This window comes from Notamacropus eugenii, chromosome 1 (assembly GCF_028372415.1).
Source record: "Notamacropus eugenii isolate mMacEug1 chromosome 1, mMacEug1.pri_v2, whole genome shotgun sequence".
Taxonomy (NCBI): Eukaryota; Metazoa; Chordata; class Mammalia; order Diprotodontia; family Macropodidae; genus Notamacropus; species Notamacropus eugenii.
In genome coordinates this window covers 103,632,723-103,652,620 of record NC_092872.1, presented here as the reverse complement: position 1 = coordinate 103,652,620, position 19,898 = coordinate 103,632,723, and the positions used below count along the sequence as shown (strand labels likewise).

The window sequence follows — 19,898 nt, the reverse complement described above, 5'->3', positions numbered from 1 at the left end:
ACTATGTGTGTATGTAATGGTCAAACAGCTGGATCTATCTGTCTGTTGATCTGTGACGTATGTATTATGGTCAGATGGTTGGAAGCCCTATCTGTTGGTCTTTATTTCTGTGCTTGTATTTTCTCTTTGGAGACCCCTCAAAAGTTGCTTTCCTTTTAGAAAAGCAGAACTAAGAACCTGTGCAGGCCCTCCTGTGTATGCTGGGGTGCTTAATGCTACAGTCAGGTACTGTGCTATTTGATTCTTACAACTTCTCTGGGAGGTAGGTATTATTATCCACATTTTACAGAAGAAACTAAGGCAAATAGAGATTAGGGGACTTGTCTGGGTCAGATAACCAGTAAGGCCAGATTTGAACTCCAGGCCCAGTGCTGTATCTACTATGTTACCTAATTGCCTAAGGAATGGTAATGTTAGCAGAGATGTTTATTTGATTATCTATAGCAGTGGTGATGTGAGGGACAGAAGACAGGAGAGTGATGAAGCAAAGTCCAGAGTGAGAATGATGCTGGGTTTGGGTGTGCTGCCACATTGAGGGACACTTGATAACAGGTAATATGTAGACACTGGGGGCAATGGAAGGAGAATCCCAAAGAAAGATATTGGATCCCTAGGGGGAACAAATACATTGCTCTTTTTTAGAGATGCCCAGGGTCCAGATGAAAGACACTCACCTACATTTCCCAGTCACCTTTATATGAGACCCATAGCTCATGAAAGGCAGTGTGGCAAAGTAGGTCAAGAATCATTCTCAGATCAAGGAATGACTTGAATATGTTGAATATAAGTTTCATTTTTGACATACTGGCTGTGTGACCTTAGACAAGTCACAACCTCTCAATGCTCAATGCTCTAGGCAACTCTAAGACTATACATTGCAAAGAAGCACAGTTAGAGAGGATTTCTTCAGTTCCTTTATTAATAATGTCATGTGTCTAGTCCTTACCCCATTTATTAGTACAAAATTCTTGCATATATGCTCCTAAGGACAGATTTTTCAATCTCATTTTCAGCACAGGCCTAAGAATTGATCGATCAATCAATCAATAAACATTTATTAAGTGCCTACTATGTGCCAAACACTGTGCTAAGCACTGGGGATACAAAAGATAGTCCTGCTCTCAAGGAGCTTATGATCTAATGGGAGAGACAACGTGCAAACCGACATATACAAAGCAAGCTATGTACAGAATAAAAAGGAAATAACTAAAAGAGGGAAAGCACTGGAATTAAGAGGGGTTAGGGAAGACTTCCTGTAGAAGATGGGATTTTGGTTGGGACTTAAAGGAAGCCAGGGAGGTCAGTGGTCAGAGCAGAGGAAGGAGAGCATTCAAGCCTGGGGGACTGTCATCAAAAGATAAAGAATCAGTCTTATGACAGTTTATATTTGATATATTGAGTTAATTTTTGTTTTGTTTTCTTTTAGACTTGCAATTTTATCCCTGTGGGTCACATCAGGTAAGGAGATTCCCTGTGTTGCTGTATATGAGCAGCTACCCTGTAATTTATAGTCAGAAAGCTGCGTGGACAAAGAAGTCTTGACTTGCTGGGCCACATCCCAGAGAGGACAAGGATAGGGACCAGGTCTGTGAGTTCAGTGGCTTAGGGAACTCCCTGGAAGAAGCAATCCCTTCTACCAATGCCCCTCCACACTTTCTCTGCAAAATAGGCTGAGAAAGTTGTCCATAACACTAAGAGGTTAAAAAGTTTCAGAGGCAGGGCTTAAACCTAGATCCTCTAAGGTCCAAGGCTGGCTCTACATCTGATGCCCCATGCTATAGCTCCATATCCAAATACATACCAAAAAATCCCATATTGATAACCGCTAAGAAAGTTAGATGCTAATGCTAAAAGGTAAGCTTGGAGGGGGGTGGGCAGGGAGGAGTTCATTTTCTCAGATCACTCAAGGACATAGCTTCCCCAATACTCCCTACGTGGGGGGAAGGCCATAGTTCACTAAGCCTCTATAAGGTTTATAATCCTTTGCCCTCTTGTGGCTAGGTCATCTCTGAAAATTATCTTGGTCTCTTGAGAGAAGTTGGCAAGGCTTTTTCCGAGCCTTTGCCCACTGGAAGGCACAGGGCAGCATGAGATCTAACAGCTATAAAAGCTATGCCAAGCTCAGAAAAGTAACATTTTCAAATAAGTTTTGTGACTTATTGGAGTTTAGCACACCAGCAGCTTGTAACTGGTTACACTTCATACTAGACCATAACAGCTCAGGGTTATACAGGATAATGGGATAGAGCTGTAAAGGACTTTAGAGTTTCTTGGTTTAAAACATTTTAAACAACACACATTTAACAACAATGCTGTGAGGTAGGAAGTCCACCTATTATGCAGGCATTTTTCAGTCATGTTTACTCTCTGTGACCCCATTTGGGGTTTTCTTGGCAAAGACACTGAAGTAGTTTGCCATTTTCTTCTCCAACTAATTTTACAGATGAGGAAACTGAGGTAAACAGGATTAAGAGACTTGCCCAGGGTGTCACACAGCTAATAAGTATCTGAGGCCAGTTTTGAATTGAGGAGGATGAGTCTTCCTGGTTCTCAGCCTAGTGCTTTATCCACTGTACCACCTAGCTGCCTCACATCTGACTGATATCCTCCTTTTTTAACAAGGGAAACACTAAGATTCAGAGAAATGAATGGGTGGCTTACCCACAGAGTAAATTTTGACTCTGGGATTTAACCCAAATTTTTTCCTGATGCCAAGTTCCAGTTTATTTTGGACAAACTAGGCACCCTAAGAGCAGTTCACACTTATATTAAGATTTTCTAAGGTGCTGTCCTCACATCAATCCTGTGAGGTGGGCAATGCAAGGATTATCATCCCCACTTTACAGATGAAGAGACTTATGCTTAGAGAACTTAAGAGACTTAGAGTCATACAGCTAGAAAACAGAAACAGTAGGTCAATAATAATCATAGCTAGCATTTATAGAATGATTATAAATATTATCTCATTCTATCTTCAAATTTTACAGGTGAGGAAACTGAGGCAGACAGGTTAAGTGACTTGCTCAAGGTCATACATCAGAAGTCATATTTGAACTGAGGTCTTCTTGACCATAGGCCTATCTCTACTTCTTCCCCTCACTGCCTCAGAATACTCATAGTATCTTAAGTCTTCTGAATCCAAGTCCAGAGCTCCTTCCACTAAACCATGATGGATACCTATAGGCAGTCATAGTCAACAATTATTTTCTACATGCTTATTTTTGTTGGGATTTTTTAGACAACTCTCCAAGGGAAAATAATATTTTGGGAATGATTTATTTTGCTTCTATGTGGAGAAAAACCACATGGAGGAACCATATAATCATTCAAATTTAAGTACTATGACTGTCAAATCCTGACTCTTTAGAACTTCAAAGGGGATTGCATGGATATAAAGGATTCAAGGATCGTAGATTCTGAGCTGTAAGGGACTTCAGAGGTCATCTCTTCTCATGTCCTTATTTATAGATGAAAGTAAACTTCAGAGGTGAGAGAGGAACCTGGCTTCTCCAACTCCAGAGTGCTGTCTCTTTCTCCTCTCTGCCATGCATGTGGATGGCAGATGTGTTTGGACCCTCCTGATCTGTGTCCTTCAATGCTAGCGTCACTTAGGAACACAAAGAATGATTTCCTTCCCATAATACCCTGGCCACAGCCTGCCACTCCCACACCCATAGCCCTACCTAGACATTTAGTTGTGGGTGTCTAGGGAAGGGAAACATAAATATATCTCCAAATTCTATTCTTAACATCTGGTACACCTGCCACACCCATGACCCAACCTCACTGGGCATGGTACCTAAAAAAACCCCCAACAAAAAAATATAATATACCAATGTATTATAATATATAAACTGTTGAGGTTGGAAGCTCAATTCCGTGTGGACAGTCTCGGGCGGGTAAAGGTGGGAACTTCTAAATCTTAGAGCTCTCACGAGACCCCCCCAGGAAACGGCAGGGAATCGAGGTGAACCGAGCTATCTCGAGTAATTCCGCCTCTTCCCGTGAGAAACGTGATGGGAGAGAGATCTCCCCGCCCTCGAGATTGTCCCGGATCTGGGCACACTATTGTTATCTAACAGCACGGTATTCAGATGCAAACTATGCGGCTGAAGGTTAAGTAGGATTGAGGAAGCCTGAAAGCTCTCTTAGCACGTGAGGAGCCAAGAGGACAGTAGGCTCCGCTTTTCTTCTTTCCTCTCTCCCCTCCCCCTCTCTCCCCGCTTGTACTTCTACTTCCAATCCCTTAAGATCTTAGCCTCCTTAGGAAATCTCCCCCTCTTCCTCCTAAGGAAGACCTCCCCTGCACTTGTAACTGAGACCCTGAAATAAAGCTCAACCCTTGTTTGACTCTGGAACGTCCTTTCTCTCATAGGAGCATCCGGTTTTGGCCAACCGAAGACCTCGGAGGTGAGGTAAGAAGACTCGGGTAGCCCACACAGGCCTCTAGGCCTGGCAATAAACAAAATATGATCTATAATATAATTAATAACATAATTATATATTATGTTATATATAGACAATGTGAGATATAATCAAAATATGTCATATATTATCATAGATTTCTATATAATATGTAATACATATAAATAATAAATAAAATAAAATAATAATTAGATTTAGATAGAATAAGCTTGGCTTAGAAATGTTGATTTCACAACTAAGAGGATAAAGCTGACTAAAATAGCTTACAGAATGGATGAATCACAGAGCACCAAAGTCTTACCTTACAGTAGTTCTAATCTTCCCTTCTCTGGGCCTCACTTTCATCTTCTATATTACCTTAAATCATCCATCTCTGAATATATGACTGTAATCTATCCATGGGTGTCCCACACATGGTCTGACTTGACCCTGTTCCCACTCACTGAACATTGAGACCTGACCTTATCCCAAGGCCAGTCACTGTGTTTATTCTGGACCTCAGTCTCCTCGTTTGTAAAATGAAGAGGTGAGATGAGATAACTTCTGAAGTCCCTTCTCCCTGGGATCTTTGGACTTCTTAGCATTCGTTATGCCATGCTACTTATCTTACATCAATATAACCAATGAAGTTTGTTTTATAAAATATAATATCATTTACTCCATCTAAATATCTATCCATTCTCTTCCATTTTTCCTTTAAATGTTCATAGATAGTACATCCTCTGTTCTGTTTTGGTTTTTTTTTGGCTTTGTATTATCTTCTAAAGATATTTTCCTTTTTCTTAATTCTTGTTGATTGTAATTACATTATATTATGTATTACATTGGGCCACTAGGCGGCACAATGGATAGAGTGCCAAGCCTGAAGTAAGGAAGATTAATCATCCGGAGTTCAAGTCTAGCCTCAGACACTGTGTGACCAGATAACTGTGTGACCTGTGCAAGTCACTTAATCTTGTTTTACTTAACTCTGTTTCCCTCAGTTTTCTCATCTATAAAATGAGCTGGAGAAGGAAAGGGCAAACCACTCCACCATCTCTGCCAGGAAAACCACAAAAAAAGAGTTGGATATGACTGAAATGACTGAACATCAAAAATCTATTACACTAATATATTTCAATTTACCTAACTGTCCCACAGTTACTGGGCATTTAGTTTGCTTCCAGGTTGTGTTGTTTTTTATTTTTGTTTTTTTTACAATTACAAGTAATGCTGCCATAAAATTCTTTGAACAGATATATCTATCTCATTTGTTTAATGATTCCTAAAAATAATATTTCCAGGCTATAGCCCAACAATTGAATTATTACACCTATCATTTCTTTAATGTCTTCCCTCAATGAACCTGGTGGACTTAAAAAATTTCCCATTACCAAAGAAGATGGCTCTGGTTCTCTTCAATGTCTTGTTCGGATGTGGGACCCATCTACAGAACCACACCTAACTTGCCAGGGTCCAGTGACTTCTGGCACAAATATGTATACTCTAAAGAATAAGGATGGGCTCAGAGTAAGATTTCTCCCTATGGAATTTGGCAAAACTGCATGCTCTTTACTCCTTATACAGCACCAGACTCAGAGTAGAAAACTTCAGAGGTTTTCTAGTTCAATTCTTGCCCACAGCATGAATCTCCTCTATGGTATCCCTGGTATGTGGTTATTCACCCTCAAATAGCAATATGGAACTCATGTTCTCCTGATGCAGCTTGTTTCACTTTTGGTTGGCTCTAATGACTAGATGATCTTTCCTTTGACCCCAAATTTGCCTTTCACCCATTCTACCCATTGCTTTTAATTCTGTCTTCTGAGAACAAGTGAAACAATTTTTTTGCCATGAAACAGCCCTTCAAATTATTGAAGCCTGTGTTAATTCCCTTACACTAGCTCCACCCCACTTAAGTCTTCTCTTTTCCAGATTCTTCCATTTGATCCTCACATGGCATGGGTTTGAATCCTCTCACCACCCTGGTCAGCTTTTGTTAGTCAATAAACATTTATTAAGCATCTACTATATGCCAGGCACAATGCTAAGTACTGGGGACATATAAATATGAAAAACAATGACAGTTTCTCTAATCTAGGAGTTTTTAGTATAGTGAAGGAAGATACACACAAAAGGAAGCTGAGAAGGGGAAGGAAAGGTACCAAGTGTAGAGCATGAGGAAGTTATGCAGTTGGGTGGGAAGAGATGAAATGACTGTCCTGAGCCCCCTTGTGAAGTGGAGAATCTGAGACAGAGGTGGGGAACCCCTGGCCTTGAGATCACATGTGGCTTTCTAGGTCCTTAGGTACGGCCTTTTGACTGAATCCAAGTTTTACAGAACAAATCCTTTTATTAAGGGGATTTGTTCTGTTAAGTTTGGATTCAGTCAAAGGGCGACACTTGAAGACCTAAACAGTCACATGTGACCTTGAGGCTGTAGGTTCCCCACCCTGATCCAGGAGGAAGCCTCTCACCAGCACCTTTTACCTTCTCCAATCAGAGAGAGGAGTTCCTAAGGAGTTCCTAGGAGATGCCAAGGAGGTGTGAGTTTCAGAGTTGATGTGACTTTATAGGAAGGTAAGCTTCTCGAGACAATGATTGTCTCAAGAGATCAGCCAGGTGGGAAGGGAAGCATTTCAATGTCCTTCCTAAACTGTAGTGTCCAGAGCTAAATATAATACTCTAGAGGTGCCTTGTTTGACATAGGGAAGAGCACAGTGGGCAGATTCTGGACTTCTGTATTCTAAGGGTATAGTGGGTCCTTATTTTGGCCACTATGCTTCTATTAATGCAAACTAAGATCAGATTAACATTTTTTTGGTCCTTAATTATACCTGTAATTTCTTATTTATATATAGTTAGCAATATTTTAAATCTGCCAAAATAGATTTTTTTTTGCATTGAAAGAGTATATTATTGTTGATAACTTACTACAAAAGTAATTCAAGCCCCAAAGAATACCCAAAGTTTGGGATTCAATAGGGCTGGGTCTAACCTCAGGAGGTGATCCCTAGGATCATTCTCTTTGCCTCATTATCACCCAGAGTTTATTTCAGGAAGATCTCCAAATATAACTTAGATATCGCTCATATCTAGGTTTCACCAAGCATGAGTTAACAGGATCTCTAGCTCCTATACACACACCCAAGGTAACAATATGGGTATAAGTAGGAGTAGATAGCGTTTATGTCATTCCAGACAAATGCAGAGGATACCTAGGCATGGGATACAATAAACTGATATGGAAAAAAACATAGGACAGACAAGGAGTCCATAAACAGAACTGAACTTGAGGATATCACCAAAGCAAACATTCTAGTAAAATCTATCTTTATCTCACAGTCCTTCATAGCCCCGCCTCCCCAATCCCCACCAGACTCATAATTACCCTTGCCATTTGAGTTCCATCTGGAAGGTAAATACATCTCAGGGATGCTGGATCCCTCCCCCTAGACCTGCACTGTCTAAAGATTTACTGTAATAGTGGGGGTGCCATGTTAAAATGGGATTAAAGGCAAGAAGACAAGTTCAAATTCAACCTCTGACACATACAGCTTGGATAACTAGGTAAGTCATTTAACTTCTCAGCTCCTGAGGCAACTCTTTACATTTATAGAACAAATACTAATGTGCACTGATAAAGGGATTTCCTCAGAAGTACTCCCTACACAGATGAAATCAGAGATATGAACAAAGTCCTGAACTCTTCTCTGCTCTTTCCACCCTCAAGTTGCGGTTTTTCTCCTTAATTCCTCTGGATGCTGGAGCCACATGAATGACCCTCTTCTTTTTCCAAGCAGCCTGCTGCTCAGGAACTTTCCTCTCTTCTAGAAAGACAGTTCCCAGCTCTCAAACATAGTGTTTCCACTGAAGCAACTCAAGACTGACACTACTTAAGAAATCTCCCTTCTCTGACTAGAAGGCTAGATTCCAGAATAATGCATGCCTAGAAAATGGAAATCCCTCCCTCCTCATCAGTAGGCTGGAATCCAGTGACATAGGTCAGGAACTCTTCTCTTTGTCTGAGTAGGCAAGCGCATCTATTTCCATCATATGTTTCTATAGGAACTCTACAGTAGCCCCAGCTTCTGCCATCTCTTGGATAAGGAAAGGTAATTGTATTTGGAAGGCTCTGGGTAAAGACATATCATTCCTATTAGATTGTGAGCTACCTGAGAACAGGAACTGTTTTACATGTGTTTATACCTCCAGAGTTTAGCACTGTACCTGGCATACAGTAGCTGCTTAATAAATGTTTATTGATTGAATTACTGATGTGCTATTGCTCCAAGACCATCATTACTGGTTGGGGATGGGAGAAAGAGTATGTAGACTTTATCAGTGATGAATGAATGAATGAATGAAATCCAGCAGAGGATTAAACCTTGAACTCTCAATAAACCCCATTTACACATGGAAGGAAATAGTTAACAATGATACACTTTCTAAGATCATAGCCTGGAAAAGAAAACTTAAGTGTTCTTCTTGAAAAATGTCAGAGAAGGCAGGAAATTTACAACAAACACTTTCTTAGTGCTTGGGCAGGAAAAATCAATGGTTAGATGATAATTTCTCACTGAGCAAACTAGAAGCTAGTAACAGAGACTCAGTGGACCTGATTGTGTTTTTTTCAGCAGAAAGTCACAAGTTGAGACTCATTCCAAGGCTCCACCTCTCCATAAATTCCTTGGGTTGGCCATAAGTACATAAACTTTTGACAATTAATGCTCAAGAAGGTTGTGAGTACTCTCTTATGCCAGCATCATTCTAGTGATTTCAGAATTCTGGGAATCTCCTGGCAGGATGATTTCAGTGAGGTTGGCTTGAAACTGCCTGTGGACATCCCCGAATGACAAAATCTCAGAGTTGGAGGGGACGTGAAAGGCCATCTAGTTTGTTAAACTGTACTTGAACAACAACAATTCACTCTACAATATACATGACAAATTATGACTCAGCCTTTATTTAAATATCGCTATTGAGGGGAAGCTCACTAACTCATACTCCCTCACTGCTCCCAAACTTGGACTCATGAGAAGTAGCAATATAGCTGCTTCAACAAGGGTTGACTGGTAGGAATTGTGTTTTGTACTTTTTTGTATGCCCCACAGTACTGAAGTATACTTGAAGAGATTCTTTCTTTTCTGATTAAATGAAGATCAGCTGGAGGGTCCCAAGAGTGGTCACTGGATTTAAATCTTAGATGACCAGCCGCAAGAGTTTCCTTTGGGCTATGAATTCCACCTCTGCTCCATCTCTGTTTTAGTTAGAAGCCTCATAAGGACTGTGACACAATATGTTGACCCTCTTTTAGCCTTCTCCAGCTTTCTTTTTATGGGGAATTTTGGCTTTCAGATGGAAGCTCAATTGTTGTATGTGGTCCTTGTACATACACTCCCAGTCTTTGAGTTGTTTTGGATCAAGAAAGCAAGCAAACTAACAAACAACTTGTAAACTCCTTGGGTGGTGTTGGGACAGAGACAGAGGCCATAGAGATGAAAAATAAAGGCAAGAATATCTTGTTTGCCAATGAATGTTATCAGCCTCAGTAGAAGGAAAACTGACTAATCCTGAATTAAGAAATGGCATTTCATTGTTCAGCTGTTTTCAGTTATGTTCAACTTTTCATGACCCCACTTGGGGTTTTCTTGACAAAGATACTGGATTAGTTTGCCATTTCTTTCTCCAGCTCATTTTACACATGAGGAAATTGAGGCAAACAACATTAATTGACTTGCCTGGGGTTACATAGCTAGTGAGTATCTGAGACTGGATTTGAACTTGTGAAGATGAGTTCAGTACTCTATCCACTGTACCACCTAGATGTGTCATTTCAGCACTCTTTTAATGTGTGCTACCATATCTGTGATTTCATTCATCCCCATGGGGGAACTCTTTCTATCAATGGAGATCAAAACCTGCTCTGCAATTTATAATTGACTAGGGTTCTGAGAATTTACTTGTTCAGAGACACACAGCCAGAATATCAGAGATAAGAACTGAACTTAGACCTTACTGACTCCAATATTGGCCCACTATCCACTAAACCACAGTGTACTGGAATCTCACTGCCCCATATAAATCAGCACTTCAACAGGAAAGGTGTGGGAAAGAGGATTGGCTTGACGGTACCTTAGAAGGCATGGGCTTCTTAAAGGTGATTTCAGCTTGAAGCCAGACTCCCCGTGGGGACTCCAAAACCGACCAGATTTTCTCTTGCACTACATGGTTCTCTTCGAAGATATAGACAGCTAAGGTGTCACTCATTTTAAAAAATCCATATATGGCATAATAAAAACGTAGACAATACTGCAAGTTTCCTGGTAGGGAGGGACCATAGAGGCGTCCGATGTAGCCTGGCTGTGATGTAAACTTTGTGTTCGCCAGCAAGTAGTAACCTAAGAATAGCAGAGGTTTGTTATTGTTAAGTCATGTAGATCTGGTACTAAAACATGAAACAACAATGAGTTGTTTTCTCTTATTCTCATAGATTTTGTTGGTTGATACATTTTTCCAAGTCTAGGATATGTGTTTTACAGAGCTATATTTAAAATAGGGGCAGATGGGAGAACTCCACAATAATTTCCACAAGTCATTACTAATATGGGGCTCCTTATGGAAAGATTCCAGTCATCATAGAGATTAATATATAAAATAAAATATATAATGTATAATAAAAATACATAAAATAAAACAAAATAAGAAAGGCTAAATCTATCTTGGGACAGCCTGCCCCCTTGTCTGGCAACCTGAGTGAAGTTCAGTGCTCTTGGTTGCTGAACAATAAAGGTGAACTGAGGCTATAGAGCAGATTATTTATTCCTGTCTTTGTACTGACCAGTTGGTATTGTAGAGATAAGAGCCTGAGGTCCTCTCGTGCTTGGGCCTGAGAAAGCAGGCTGAGCAGCAGTTCCCATAACTAGTGCTGGTATACTTTTTTTCCCTCACTTCTTATCACCCATACATGTGTTTTAAAGCTGAGCTCCTGTCTGGGAAGGTTTAAATCCAATGTGATCTCCTGGGCTCACAGAGCTTCTTCTCCCATCCTCCCACTGTTCCTCCACCAAGTAGTAAGATCAAATTCTTTTGGGGCAAGTGTGGAAATGATGAACAACATGAGTTCTTAACCTGGGGTTCTTAACCTGACATCAGTGAATTTTTCTTTTTTTAAAAAAATATTTTGATAATTGTATTTCAATATAATTGGTTTCCTTTCCAATCCCATGCATTTTATTTTATGTACTTTTTAACAGGATTTTTACTGAGCCCAGTCTCTAATCTGAGAATGATGAAACAGCAGGTCAGAGACAAAGTACCAGTAATCAGGTAGCTGTTTAATTAATCAGTTTCATTGTGAGGAACAGATTTGCAAATCAGGAACTCTCTGGATCAGAATTCCACACTGCTGAAGTGAAGACAGAGATTATGTTCATAAATCACTACGGGAAAGGAGGGGGGAAAGTGGTTTACAAATAATTCTTTCCAAGGCCAAAGTGATTTCCCACAACCAACCCACAAATCCTATATAATACTAAGGTATTCTGTGAGGACAACATCGTTTACGTCTTGGGGGTCATGACTTGATGGGTCACAGCACCAGAGCTCTGTGATGGGAACAGGTTTTGCAGTCTTTGATTCCCTTCACTTAAGATGCCAGTGACTGTGAGCACTGTCAACGTCTGATGGATCATTTCAAGCTGCATCATGAACTTCTGACTGAGGTGCTAGAAGACACAGTTCTGAAAAATCTGATCTATTAGCACATTCATTACACATGTCATATTGATTATTACCATAATGCCCTTCATGACTTAGAAATATTTGATTAAAAATATATGACTTAAAAAGTATTTCAACAAAGTGTTCCAAAGGCTGCCAAAGGATCTCATGACACAAAAAGGTAAAAAAAACCCTGGTAATGGAAAGAGCACATGGAAGAGTCAGGAGACTTAGGCTCCAGTTTCAAATTTGTCACTTAACCACAGGCAAGGAAGACACTTGGCCTCTCTGTGCCTCAGTTTCCTCAGCTATAAAATGAGGATAACAATAACAACTTAGCATCTCGAAATGCCAGCACCTGGTCTGGAGTCAGGAAGACCTGAGCTCAAATTTGGGTTCAGACACTTAGCAGCTGTGTGACCCTAAGCAAGCCACTTCACCTCTGTTTGCCTCTGTTTCCTTATCTGTAAAATGGTAATAGCACCTACTTCCCAGGTTTATTCCGAGGATCAAGTAAGATACTAATGGTAAAGCTCTTAGCACAGTGCCTGGCACATAGGAAGTATAATATAAACACTAGTTATCATAATAACAATAACCATTATTATGTGGCACTTAATTTTCAAAGCACTTCATACTTATTATGTTATTATATTTATTATCTTTGATCCTTACAACAGCCCTTTGAGACAGGTGCTATTATAATATCATATTATTAAGTTAACATATAATATATAAAAACAATAATTATATAATGTTAATATAATTATATAATTATGTATAAGGATTAAAGATGACATACTATATCATTATTACATTAGATATTATACACATGATATGTGTGCTATACGATCATGTTGATTATTTTAATATATAACATAATATCTTTGATCCTCACAAAAACCCTTTGAAGGAGGTGTTATTATTATCCCCACTTCACAGATGAAGAAACTGGAGAAGTCAGGTGACTTACCCAGGTTAACACAACTAGTCTGTGGCAGAGATTAGAACTCAGCTCTTGCTTACTTCAGGTTCAACACTCTTTCTTTCATACCACCTAGCTGCCTATTTACTTTAATATATATGTAATATTTCATTTTTCCCCCAATTACATGTTAAAATGATATTTAATGGGGATTTTTTTTGAGTTCCAAATTCTAGACCTCCCTTTCCTCCCTCTGCTCTCCCCTCCCTGAGACAGTAAGCAACCTGATATAGGTTATACATGGGCAATCATATATGCCTGTTTACTTTTATTACCTACTTTGGTAGAGTAGTTGTGAGAAAAACCCTTTAGAAACGTGAGTAGTGGTTTTTTGTTGGTCCCAGAAGACAGAGGCATGAAAAGAAATAGCGTAATTCTTCTCCCCTTTGCCCATCTCTGCTCTTTGCTCTACTTGGTACCCTCTCCTCACTGAGGTCTCCAGCTTGTAACATACTGATTCTCAAAATGTTCTTTCAACATGTCCTTCTGTTGTTTTCATGCCTGTGTGCTGTGTATAAACTGTGAGCACTTAAGAGAGTAGAGGCAGTGTCATCTTTATTTACCGTCTCCTTTCTCCCATTCCCTTTCATTGTAGTTTATTTCACAAAATGTTCTCTCAGAAATGCTAACTGAGCAGCTGTGGGATTCTTGCTGTTTGGGATGAGAATGGATCATTTTCTTTGCTCCCAGGGTACTTCAGGGTTAGCTAAGAATTCTAGCTTTTAAAAGGGCCCATCAACTACCAAGTCAAAATTCTTGACTTAGATTCCTGCTTCTAAGTATGTGGTGCTGTGGAAGGAGTGCTGAGCTTGGAGTCAGAGGCCCAGTGCCAGCTCTCCCACTTACTACCTGTGTGACGGAATTTCTCTGGGCCTGTTTATTCATCTGTGCAATGAGAGGGTTGAACTTGATGATGACTACAATTCTTCTAACTCCAGTGCTGTGATCCTCACGCATTACTACTCTTGAACATAACTTCCCCACTTGAAATGAGTCTCCTAAAGTCAGACCATTCCTAGGGCAACTGTTACTAGAAATAAAGCAGATTGAGTTCCAATCTAGCTTCATGTTTGATGATTTTAAAGAATCCATTCCTTCTTCAGAGACACAATTTTAAAATGCTTTTAAAAAAACTTCAGTTGGAGACTAAAGCAAAAGAGGGGACGCCAGCACCCCCAGCACCCCCACAAATCATGTACCAAATCCTGTAGTGTGGTCTCCTGTTCGGTACATATTAGGTTTCACTCTTACTCTGCTCCAGCCAGGGCCATCTTTATCTTGATAGAAATTGCACAGATTTTCCTCAAAATCACAGCTTGCTTCTGAAGCATCAAAAGAGACCCCTGCAAGAAATAAATCACATATCTACTATGCAGAAATATCTGAATGGAATACATAAGTCTGTCAAACCACAGGAAACAGGACACAGTATGTGATGTAATAGGAAAGAACACTAGACTTTGAGGTTAGAAGATCCCTTTTTTAAATTAAATTTTATTTTTTTCAATTATCAAGCATTTGTTTTGCTTCTTCTTCCCATCTTTCCCAGTCCCCAACTTAAAAAAAGAAAAAGAAAAACCCTGTACAGAATAAGCAGAATCAAGCAAAACATATTCCTATATTGGCTATGTCTGAAAATATGTCTCATTCAGCTCTCTGTCAGAAACTGAATGATCACTGCTTTGATCAGAGCTTTCAAAATTGTTCATTTTTACAGTGTTGATGTTATTAGTATAAATTGTTCTCCTGTTCTGCTCACTGCACTCTGCATCAGTTCACACAAGTCTTTCTAAGTTACTCTGAAACCATCCCTATCTTCACTTCTCATATCACAACAATATTCTATTATATTCATAAACCATAATTTGTTTTCAGGGGTGAGGATCTTGAGGTCTTGAGGCCATATGTGGCCCTCTAGGTCCTCAAGTGTGGCCCTTTGACAGAATCCAAACTTCACAAATTTGTTCTATGAAGTTTGGATTCAGTCAAAGGGCTACACTTGGGGATCTAGAGGGCCATAGTTGGCCTCCAGGCTGCAGGTTCCACACTCCTGGTAGCCAGTCTCCAATTTGTGAGCACCCTCTTAGTTTTCAATTTTTTTACCTTACCAAAAGAGATGATAATAAGTATTTTTTTTCTACATACAGGACCTTTTCCTCTTTCTTTGATCTCTTTGGGGTAAACAGATTCTGTCACTTTCCAGTTTTATGATCTTGAGTAAGGCATAGGATCATAGATTTAGGGTTATTTAAAAATATTTGCACTATGCAATGTCTTAGATTTCTTGTGGAGTTCAAATAAGTGAATGCACTGATCTTCTCCAGCTGCTGATGTCTTCCCCTATCAAAATTACCTTGTATGTGTTTTGTATTCACTTCCCTAATGCATGTGTAAGGCAGCGATGTATAGGGGGCTAGAGAGCTGACGTTAAAGCCAAAGACCTGGGTTCAAGTCCTGACCCTGATGCTTCCTGGTCATGAAATTTTGAACAAGTCTCTGAGTTGCTAGGCAACTCTCTAAAAGGATAAATTGTGGGAAAGGTGTCAACCAACCTAGATAGAAGGAGGTTCCTCACTGTGAGTTCAGTGTGCCAGAGAAATCATAGATCTAGTACTTGTCCCTCCTGTATGTACATATTCTCTCCCCTGATAGCTGGTAAGCCATCTGAGGACTCAGACTTGATATTTTTGTCTCCTATCCTGAGCATTTAGCAAAGTGTCTGGTACACTGTAGGTACTGAGTAAGAGCATTGATTGATTGGATGAGTGCACATGAGGCATTATCAGGTACTATGCAATTGTTAGATTTCATTTTTATTGTTTCATCTTCATCTGCTTTTTGTATCAGGATAGACTGTGGAAATCAGATAGGCAAAAATATTTTACACATGTGGCCTACTGACAAGGTAGTATCAAGTCATCTTTTTGGCATGGAAAGTAAATCTGTTTTGTATTCCCTGTGAACCCCTTGTCCCTCCCCATTTTTCTGTACTCCTTGTTAAAGTACATAAGATCCAGATTCCAAAAGACAATTTCCCATCAAGATATGATCCATCAAGACCATCAGCATTTATTTTCATGCTCCTTCATTATTCAAGAAGATACTCGAACAAAGAAGTAAAAAGTCTGAGCAGATGTTTCACAAAGATTATTTCCCAGAGGCAGCTCTCTGAGAGTCTAAGTTATTGGGAGAGGTCGTTTCCCCTTCGGGAGTGTTATTCCAATGAATTCATGCATCTGGACACTAACCCTCAAACTAGCCCTCCCCCCCAAAATGTAATTCCAGAATAGAGGCAGCATGAAGTAGAGAATATAGCATTGTGCTCAGTTGGGAAGACTAGGGTTCCAGCGTTGTCTCTGACACTTACTAGTATTGTGACTATGGGGAAGATCCTTAATTTCTGTGTGCCTTGGGTAACTTACCAAGATCTATCTACAAAGTTATAGGTGGGTTATAATCTGGGTTACAATTCTAGACATAATAGGTTATAATTATAGATGAGTTATAATTTGATTTAGAGAGTTCTCACCCTAGAAGGTTCCCATGCTCATGAAAGCACAGATACCTTTGTGAATCTTGGTTGTGCTTTCCTGAAAGGACATTCTTTTTTGGATAGTCACTGTTCTTCTGATACTTACAATTCATCTCTCTATGATGTTTTGGGTTACCTTTAGTTTCACCCCATTGGCATTAATAGTATGTGTTTATCTGTCTGAAGAAAATCATTGCTCTCTATGGTAATGTTTTCTTCAAAAAGTCAGAATAATCACTTTATCTGTGATTCTACTGCTGCTGTTTAGCTTTTATGAATTCAGACAGAGTTTGTCAAGTTCTAAAAACAGTATCTCAGGCTAGATTACCTTTTGAGAATGGTATGATTTCTGCTTTTTAGGTCGAATCCTGAAAACTCTTTTAATAAATTATCTGAAAAGCTTTAACATTCATGATGACTTTTTTTTGTCAGATTTGGGACAAGGGTCTTCATGACCATATGAGACCTTCAGATCATCAAAAACGGCTCTCTTATTATGAGGATATGCAAGGCCATGTCTAAACAATGAATGGATTCAAGATTAGTCATCCCTCTCCTGCTTGACAATGAAAACTCAGATCCCAACTCAAAGAATACAGCTCAATGTCTAGTTCAGGTATTAGAAGGTCGTTCCCCAAAGCAACAACTTAGAAAAGTTCAAGTACATTTCATCATTTGCTCAGAACTTACAGCCCCATTGTGCCCTACCCCCATCTCACCAAAATCAATACTATAGTAGAATTGCATTTTATCAAATGGCTAAGAGGGATTACACAGGATAAAAAAAAAAGCCAGACCAGTGGCTCTGTTTATCTCCATGTAAAGAAGTGATTTCGACTTGGTAGGCATTTGAAAACACACTTTCTGAGGTTGGCATCATATTCTTCAGTAAGTCAGAAAAATAGATTTCCATTCCTAAAGGAATATCCCTTAAAAAAATAAAGGAAGAATTTGTCTGGGACACTGGAAAAAAATCACAGAAAGGACATCTAAAAATAAAATGTGAGAAACTAAGTCTGATAACGTCACCGTATTCTTGATTCCAAGGCCTACTTAGCACTTGTATAAGAATTACCTTGTTTATGTTTTGCATCAATTTTGCATAGACTCATTTATGTATGTGTTGTTTTCCACAATAGAATGTCAGCCCTTTGAGGGCAGAATATACTGGAACTTGTTTCAGTTTTATTTCTCTTTGATTTTTGTCTTTGTATCCTTAGGGGTTAGCATAGTTCCTGACACGCAGTAAGCTTGTAATAAAGGTCTGTTGATGATTAATTGATAAAAATCAAGGAAATAATCTTTCTGGGAAGACAATCCCAATTTATGTGAAATTTCAAGAAGTGGAAAATATGGATGAGAGGAGTAGGAGAAGGGAAGGGAACAAAGATCTATTAAGAGCCCACTTTGTACCAGGATGGTGCCAAATGTGTTACCACTATTATTTCACCTTATTTCCACAATAAGCCTGGTGGGCAGGTGCAATTCTTGTTGTTCAGTGGTCTTTGACTCTTTGTGACCCCACGGACCCTACCATGCCAGACCCTTCTATCCTACACTATCTCTCATTATTATCCCCATTTTATAGTTGAGGAAACTGAGGCAGACACAGGTTAAACTACTCGCCCAAAGTCACACAGTCTGTAGGGGTCTAAGGGTACATTTGAATTCAGGTCTTCATAACTCCAGTCTCAGAGCTCCATCTACCCATACCACCTAGCTCTAGGCCTCAGTTGCCCCATTTGAAAAATGAAAGTTCATAGGAACATTGATAGATAGCTGGAAAATACCTTAGAGGTCATATAGTTCAAACTCCTCATTTTTACAGAAGAGCACAGGTGAGGAAACTGAGGCCCAGTGAAGTTTAAGTGACTTGTCCGTAATCACAGAATGGATTAGAGCTGAGATTCTCAGACTGGATGAGGTGGTTGTTAAGGGTCCTTCCAGCTCTAAAGCTTTAGGATTCCATGAATGTCATAATCAGGCTGTAGAATATGGTCTTGACGTATTAGAGAAATAAGAAGGAATAATAAGAAGACTGGAAGCCTCTGAAAATGGCCTAGAAAGATAAAATAATTCTCCTTTTTGTAAAGCAGAATTCTAGCAAGCCAAACTAGACAAGGTTTAAGGACTGTGAGAAACAGAAGAGGGGGAGCAAATTAATTGCTTTTCCCAGCTGGGATCTTAGATGGGTTAGGTATTGATATTGAAGATCTAATTAAGGTGGGATCCACGTCTGAATCACAATAAGTAAGAAACTTAGAAGAGTTGGGAATGTTTCTCATCTTTTACTCTGCCCCATGGAGCTGAACCCAGCATCAGCCCTGTAGATTGTAAAGGCAGCTTTGTGCTCAGATCAGTTACCCAAGGCCAAAGATTTGGGGCACAGTATGATTTTTTTTTTCTCCAGGCATCAAAGATGCTAGATAAGGCCAAAATATTGGACATTTTCTGATGAAACAGAAGGCCCTAAAATAGATATGAAACATAAATATGAAGTATAAAGTAACAGGACTTGGTTTCTAAGACTTTGAGTCAAGCCAAACATCTGCTAAATGAAAGTCGTAAAGCAGATTCCAGCTGACAACAATTTATGTCTCTCTTCTTTTTTCTTTTCAGTTTCTATCTGACAGGACTTTTGATAGAGAATAGATGATTTTCTGGTTATTAGCCAGACCTTGATTATTAGATCCCAGTATATATGAAAGACTATATGAATACTAATATAAGCATTTGATGAACCCCCTTCCCTACCCTCCATTTCCTACATATGTACTCTACATCCTTAGAGAGTAAGCTCCTTGAGGACAGCTCACTTTAAAATTTTTTCCACAGTGCTTAGCAATTTATGCGTGGCATACAGCAGGCACTTATTTAGTGTCCTTCCTTCCTCCCTCCCTCCCTCCCTCCTTCCTTCCTTCCTTCCTTCCTTCCTTCCTTCCTTCCTTCCTTCCTTCCCTCCTTCCTTCCTTCCTTCCTTCCTTCCTTCCTTCCTTCCTTCCTTCCTTCCTTCCTTCCTTCCTTCCCTCCTTCCTACCTTCCTTCCTTCCCTCCTTCCTTCTCTCCTTCCTTCCTTCCTTCCTTCCTTCCTTCTTTTCTTCCTTCCTTCCTTCTTTCCTTCCTCTCTTCTTCCTTCCTTCCTTCCTTCCTACATAACTTGCAAATGTGTTTATTTGTAGATGCAACTGTAGAATACATATCATTATTCCAGGCAAAGTCAGAGGAGCTAAAATTGCTTAGCTCCCCTGGCAGAAG

General features: G+C 39.6%; 1 protein-coding gene across 2 annotated transcripts in view; it reads right to left on the bottom strand.

The window, feature by feature from the left end:
* MAMDC2 (MAM domain containing 2) overlaps positions 1 to 19,898 on the bottom strand; it is a 213,316-nt gene that overhangs the window by 65,091 nt on the left and 128,327 nt on the right. For both annotated transcript variants that reach the window (XR_011967488.1, XM_072611349.1), the window contains exons 8-9: positions 14,311 to 14,454; positions 10,540 to 10,805 (exon numbers count right to left, since the gene is read on the bottom strand). Coding sequence is in view for 1 of the 2 variants with exons in the window: in XM_072611349.1 (XP_072467450.1) it covers positions 10,540 to 10,805; positions 14,311 to 14,454 (410 nt within the window). In the remaining variant the exon portion in view is untranslated. The remainder of the gene's footprint in view (positions 1 to 10,539; positions 10,806 to 14,310; positions 14,455 to 19,898) is intronic.